At 40.8% G+C, this 7,380-nt stretch overlaps 1 protein-coding gene across 1 annotated transcript in view; it reads right to left on the bottom strand.

Moving 5' to 3' along the window:
* The window catches only part of LOC103769786 (inositol 1,4,5-trisphosphate receptor type 2-like), a gene marked incomplete at both ends in the record, with an annotated part of 20,199 nt that extends 14,812 nt beyond the window's left edge, over positions 1–5,387 (bottom strand). The window contains one exon of the mRNA XM_008937021.1: positions 5,317–5,387. Within this exon, the coding sequence (XP_008935269.1) occupies positions 5,317–5,387 (71 nt within the window). The remainder of the gene's footprint in view (positions 1–5,316) is intronic.
* Positions 5,388–7,380: the final 1,993 nt, after the last annotated feature.

Here is a 7,380-nt window from a genome sequence, read left to right as displayed (position 1 = left end):
CGGGGGAAGAAGATAATAAAGCACCTTCCCTGCTGACACAGTAGATGAAAAGCTCAGCCCTCCCCTCCAGGAGGTCAGCTTAGCAACCCACTCCCGAGACAGACAGTCTCTTCTAACTTCTCCAGACATTCTCTGATAGTCCTGGTTTCTAACTCATTACTTTACTGAGTTTTACATAAGCTTCTCTTCCTGAGGACACTAATTAAGTAGGCACTATCAAAGGTAAACAAATAGCTTTAAAGCAAATAGCTTGAAAGTACCAGCCAATTTCACTTTCTAAACTTTCATGTCTTCAGCTTCTGCAGTTTCACAATTTTCTCAGACCCACAAAATCTTCCAGGCAAAATTTCAATTACTTGTATATGAAGTAAAGACTGAGCAAACGAGGAACACTGCCCACCCCAGCCCATACACAGATTTTTAAAACAACAAATATCACTTCAAGTTTTCTTCACAAAATTTAAAAAAAAAAAAGTGGAAGTTTTTCCTGGTCACACTCCAGGCTTAACCTCCTACACTAAATCTTGGCTTACTAGAAACTGAGAAAATATGACACGTTATCACTGCTGAGACACCTATCAATTACTTATTTTAGGGGGGGAAAAAAATGGCATTTATTAATCAGAACAATCAAAAGATGGAAAACAGCAACTCCTAGAGTGCAGGAGATGATCCACAGAGGATGCACTCAGAACCAAAGAGCATCTGCCCAAGCCTGTGAGTGGGCACAAAATCCCAGACTTCAAAAGGCAACAGTGTGTGAACAACCACAAACAGCACATCCTCTGAGCAAAGAAGCAACTACACTCAACAAGTCTGAAAAGGAAAATAACTGACACTATGCCTTTTGATACTGGATGAAGGTGGCTTACCACAGCATTTGCCAGATGCATTCTCTCCCCAGCTTCCCCAGCTTCCCTTTTTTTTTTTTTAGTGTTAGAAATTCCAACTCTTGCCCACCATGGAAGATTTTCATGATTTCCAGAACTAGAGGAATTCTCACATGGCTTTACTTAAACAGGCTGACAAATGGGTAAGTGGAAGTGATATGGCTATTAGATCACTGTGCGTATAATTCTGTGTGTTTTGAAAATATACAGAAAGGTAAAGGAGCTAAACTGATAATGGAAAGGGAGAAATGAGAGGGAGCAAGGAGTGGGACAATGAAGACTCCTAAGCAGGACAACAGAAAAAGCAGTCAAGAATCTGAGAAGAAAATTAAAGCAATTACAGAACTGAGAGAAACAAGAAGTACAAGGACAAACCAGAACAATATAGGAGAAGGCAAATAAAAAAGAAAATAGCCGACAGCAGAAGAAAGGGTACGACGAAGAAAGGAGAGAGAGAGAGTAGAGGAACATAATGGAAAGGAGAGAAGAAGAAACAGTAATGTCAAAAAAAGCTCAGAACAGAAGACAAGGCAAAAGGAGGATATCCAGGAACCCAAACATCACTTCCCTTGAAGATGCCTCAAAAAAACAAAAAGTGATATAAAATGTAGGGAGTCTAAATCAGTTTAGGAACTTGGGTCATTTTACATTTAAAATAGAAGAAAGAATTGTGCTCCTTTTCCAGAGCTGCTAAATCTGATCATCAAGCAGGTCTTATCTGTGCTGTTTCACACCTTGGAAGCTGAAAGCCTTTCCCACTGGAGATAACAGCATCAAGCTGAAGTGAGTCTAAGGTCACAGTCTAAGGAAACTGTTGCTCATGATGTGACTTTTCTTCAGAGGTAGAGGACTTCTGGCACACGCTGTTCTTCCTGACCTCTGTGAACCTGGCCCTGCAGCAGGCTAAGCATTTCCATCACGACACTAAGTGCTTTAGCTCTCACTAGTTTCAGTTAAAATTTGGACAAGCAGCACCTGGCTTGACCAGACTCTTGAATTCAACTGCAAAATAGTAAAAACAACTTCCCCCCCCCCCCCAACAGGCTTCAGGAAAAGCATGTGGGACCAAATTCTGCTCTCCTTTGCACTGATGGAAACAGGGGAAATCTGGGCCACAGCTTCTCTTCATGGACACAAAATGAAAAGCACCCCCAGCCTGCCTTAGCTTAACAGTGCTCCGTTTTGGAGGATGTTCTGAAACAACCAGAATAGCTACCACCCACTCAAAAAGAAAAAAGAAAGTAAACATAAAAAAACTGAAACTGCTATTTTGAGACACCTCTTTACGTAGAGCTTCCAGTTCAGGCCAACACCTCAGCACCTAAATTTGATCTCTGCATGAACTCTGTAGGAGGGATACAAGTAGTTAAGAAAACACAGCCCTTTTGGGTTTTATTGGTGGGTTTTGTTTCACCTGTTTCTTTTTTTCTGCTGAGGAAACGGTTGATAAAATATTACCAAAAAAGAGCAAACACGGTCCTCTGATGTTAATTTTCAGAGTCAGTCCTTGGAATCTAAACATCTTGTTAGAAACAAGCCTTTCTCATACTTCTTTGACTCTTAGGTCGTGCTCTAACCTCAAATCCACGCCAGTTCAGCTATCAGTGCTAAAAACATTGTAAACCATAGACAGCAGTTCCTATGACTAAAGAGGCCCTACTCTTCCTGCTGTTAGATGCTATTTTTAGTTCCTTCTGTCTAATCGTTCAATTCATCATTCATGTCTAAGTCTTCTTTTTATGTCAAGAATCTACTTACAGTAGGTTTTGTTTGGTTTATTAACTTTGCCATTTTAATTGAATGCTATTTCCCAGAAGATTCTTGGGGGGAAAAAAAATACAGGTTTTGCTTAAGTTTTGTGGTTATAAGGACAGTGTTCAGCGACTGTTTTGCTTTGGTGCTCTTGAGCAGAGCTAAGAAATTTAACAAAGCATGTGCAGAGATGTGCTTTTGGTTGCTCTTGTAATAGACACCTCCGTGGTACCAGGCATTAAATCCCAATTAGACAGCGAGTTCTCACTGTGTTCTCAGCAAAACCTCTGCTATTCCCACACTGGGGATTTCACTTGTGAGATGAAGGAGAAAAGAACCAAACAATGGCTTTACCTTTGCTGCAACCATTCTCCTGAATGCCACTTGATCACACATACTTGAAGCAGCATGAAAATGCTACTAGATGCACCACCCCAATAATATAGCCATGCTGTTATAGCACAGTGGGTGGCATCAATTAAGGTGACAGAACTCATTTTTTCAAAAGTCCTACAGGTGTTGCAGTTGAGCCAAATTTGCATTCTACCACAACACTAGCAATAGCTAAGCAAGTCACCTCCAAATTAAGTCAGCATGTATGCACCCTATATCACAAAGTGGTAAAGAGTGACAGCAAGAGAGGCTGCTGGAGCCAAAGGGAGCTAAGAGCCAGCGGGGAGGAAGAAAGCAGCTAGCAACAAGTTTTGGGGCAGAGAGGAAAAGGGAGAAGAAGGAATTCCCAAGAAGTAGTGGATCTGAGAAGAGGAAAGGAAAGGTTAGATGCTGTGGGAGAGAGGGAGCAGAGGCAACTAGGGATAAAGGGATGAGTTATGTAAGCAGCAGAGGCTGGAATAGGGAACAGAGCCAGAACTGTCTGCAACTAACAGAAAACATTCCCCTGCAGAAGCTGGGATGTAACTCAGGAGCACAGTCCTTGCAATCCCCCAGCAGCAGAGAACAGCTGGACGTCTTCTGTTTCTCATCCCCTTCTGACATCTGCTCTACGTACACGTCCTACTGCCAGCACTGATGGCATGTCATCGGTGCTGAGAGCTCAAAAACCTTGCACCCTGGATCCAAGTGCCCAAACCTTCCTGATGCTCTTGAAACCTCTTTGGTTTTGTTTTTTTTAAAAAAAATCAACACTATCAACTTTTTCCTTCTTTGCCTTTTCAAGTTAGGAAAAAATGTAACAACTGCAATAAAAGAAATCTATGGTACTGAATTTATAAAATCAAGCCCTGAAATGTTAGACAATATAAAAATTATTGTTCTTTTATTAACCTCTGTTCAGCTCCTGGATTGTAGGCATTTGGATATATTTTGCAATTATACTATCACACGGAAATCTTTTCCAGTAACCCTGGTCTCACCTAAAAACCTGGATACGTTCTACTTTGGGAAAACAATGGAGTGAAGTGATGGAAATAACGTCCAGAGAATCCCCACCTGAAATTTTGTGGAACCTGGAAGCTGCAAATTAAACATGTATTTGCAGACAGCAAGAGGATGAAATCACTGTTAGGTAGCCTGAAAGCCACATTGGAGAACTAGATGCTGTCCCCATCTCTGCTATAAAATTACTCCAAGACATACCACAAGTGACTGAAATTTGTTTACTATTAGTTTCTTGGTATACACCCTCACTGTCTCATTCTCCAAGATCTGCCAATGTGATGGATGTTCACAGCTGGACTGGAACCAGCTGCTGATGTTTTCTGAATATACAATGGAAAAAAAAATCTTGAATACTCTGGGAAAGCAGAACTTCAACCTCTCAATGTTTTAAATGCTTTTTTACAGTAAGAACATACACATACCACAGCATAATAAAGTTCAGAATGACAATGCAGCCCTTTGAGATAGATGCAGGTAGCCATGAAACATGTTTCCACTGCTCTAAACCAGGCAAGCCAGAACTCTCCTTATCCCATAAGAGGTGTGAATTGAAGCCCAGTTAAGCCAAAAAGAGATCTGGATCAGGTTAGTAAGGCTCTACTTTGGCACAGCTAGAGCCAATGGCTTAAATCAAGTACAGACAAGACTAAGACATTTTGTTCCCTTTCCTGCTTATAAACACACAGAATTTCTGACACCACAGGAGTATTTTTTAGCACTGAAGAAGTAGAAACTGGATATTGTCAGTGCATTGTTATTTTTTCCAATAATCAAAACAATTACCCAAATCTACAAGGTCATGTCTAAGAAAGATGAGAAAAATCAGAGACAGCTTTAAGCAAAAGCAAGCTTAACAAAAAAAATGACAAAATATTTGGCGGTAGTCCTTAAAATATTACCTTTGACAAAAACAAACCAGCGGCTCAAGTAGTTTTGAACCTCAAGAGCTTGTTTCCCATTTACAGTAAGAGTGGGGCTGGAGGAAGGAGTTGGTCACGAAGCGAGGGATAAGCATTTGGTGCACAGAACAGAGCAATCAGCTCTTCAACTACAAGAAAATCAGTCCCTTTCCCCATATTTTCCACTTGTCCCTCTTTGCTGATCTGGGATTTAGTCCTCAAAATCTGTCATTCAACCTCCAGCTTGAAACTTCAGCCACGTGTTCACAAACCACGAAGGCATCCGGGAGGTTACATGTCTTGTAAGGCAAAGTGCCCAAGGAGTCAGGACATGCATCAGTCAGTAATTAAACAAAAAATTATCTCCAGTTACTGACCTCTGAACTTCTTTGGAGGATTAGCAAGGTCACCTGCTTCTGGCTGAACCACACACCGGTCATCCACTAACCTAGAAAAATAAAAGTTATTACTAAAACACATTTGACATAAGTGTATACAAATGCAGAGGCATTACCTGCCACACCACAGTTACAGAAGCTCATACATTTCTCCAATTTAATTCAAAAAATACCTTAGGAACTCTATTATTGTTACTATATATAACCAAGAAACAAAAACTCTACAGTTTCCTTCAAGAAAGAGGATTATGGCCTATGCTTCAGATCTTACTTAATTTAAATCCAGTTAAAGTCAAAAGGACATTTAAAACACTACAGGTTAGCTTGGCCCTACACTTGCAAGCTGTCCTGTGCTTCCAAATTCCTGCATCCTGACTGAAGAACTTTTAAGGGGATGCACAGTAAGCAGCCTCCACACAAATTAAGAGTATATGTGGGTCTACTTACATGATCAAGACATGCAGAGTAATTTCTACAGTGACCTTCTTTTCCTACACAGTCTTATTATGAATCTGAATTGAAAATCAAAAAAAGCACCTTGGATTTTAGGCTTTTAACATTTTGCTATTCTTCTTCACCGTTTCTAACCTTTTTCCTCTGAATTAAGATTCAGCTCCAATCAAAACTCACAGGACTACATTTTCCTCTGCTAAAATGAATAACCATTTACCTAATCCACAGCAGAAAATCTGAATAACAAATCAAATAAATTTCACATAATATTTTAGAAGTTAAATAAACAATAAAATTCAAAAATTTAAATTGTTACTCTTATCACAGAACTTCCTAAACATAAATTCAGCTTCCTTTCAGGAAGCTTCCTGTAAATAATCCGCCTGTTTCAAACAATTATTCAGGAAAAATCGTGTTTAAGGACACACTACTGCCCTGCCACTTCACCACAACAGTCCTAGCAACATTTTCTGTGGAAAATTGCCAGAAAAAGCACAATTTGGGCTCAGCCAAATTACACAGTAGATGAGTTCAGTTCTCAACTCAAGTTGGTGAAGGTTTTGCATCTAGCCACAAGTGCAGCAAGATCAATTCCCCAGCGTGCCCATGAACTTTCTACCTCTAGCAAGCTGACTGCAGACAAGCTGCCCACTGTGGTTGCAGTTCCCATAAACAGAGGCAAAAATGATAAAGAATTTTGGAAGTCAGCAGCTCAAATGTCATAACATACTCAGCTGCAAATGTGAGGTGTCAGTGAGGAAGGAGTTGTGTTTTTCACAGCCTAGGTTAGGCCAAGCTTAACAAGAACAAAGCGAGGTTTGGAAAGCAGGACTTAGGAAAAGTCAGCCCTGCAAGATGTCCTCTGTCTATGATCTGAGGTGCCAAAGCTTCCTATAAACAGTACCTACAACTCAGAGTCACAGAAGAAACAGGTCTGGAATGGACAATCTTAACAGAAACTTTGCCAAAGAGGTGTTCCCTCCTCAATAAAAAACCCTTAAAGGGTTTCTGAATGTACCCATAAAGTTCAACCCTTAAGCTCTGTCCGGACGGACAACAGCATGATGGAAGCTGAGGGTAATTCACAAGGAATATCTTGTGTTCCTTGGTGACAACTTGTCCACACTGGTGACAACTGTAACTGTGAATGAAATGCAAAACTTCCATCACAGCATCAGATCACCGTAACAAAAGCCACTATAGGAAACAAGGTGTTGGTGCTGAGAACAAACAAGATCCTGCCCACTCTGAGCCAGTGAGCTGCGGCGTTCAAACACAACAGACTTCCCAGGCCCAGAAACAGACACTAAGCAATAGCAATCACTTTCCTTTAAGCATTCTCTAAAGGCACAAAGACAGGGATCACGAATGAGTTCTGCAGCTACAAGGAACCAAAGACATCAGACAAGACAAAGGAGAAAGGAGCTGCTGCTACTCCCATGCTACAGACACAGAAGGACAGCACAGGAAGATTAACTGACATGTGGCAGGACAGTGGCGTGACAGAAACATTATCTCCTAAGCCCCTGTTCAGTGTCTCAGCTTCCGACACCTTTGTTTCTCACAAAGTATCTTACAACACAGGACAAA

The sequence above is a fragment of the Merops nubicus genome, unplaced genomic scaffold, assembly GCF_000691845.1.
Source record: "Merops nubicus isolate BGI_N331 unplaced genomic scaffold, ASM69184v1 scaffold14293, whole genome shotgun sequence".
NCBI classification, from domain to species: Eukaryota; Metazoa; Chordata; class Aves; order Coraciiformes; family Meropidae; genus Merops; species Merops nubicus.
This window is presented reverse-complemented; position numbering and strand designations above follow the sequence as displayed.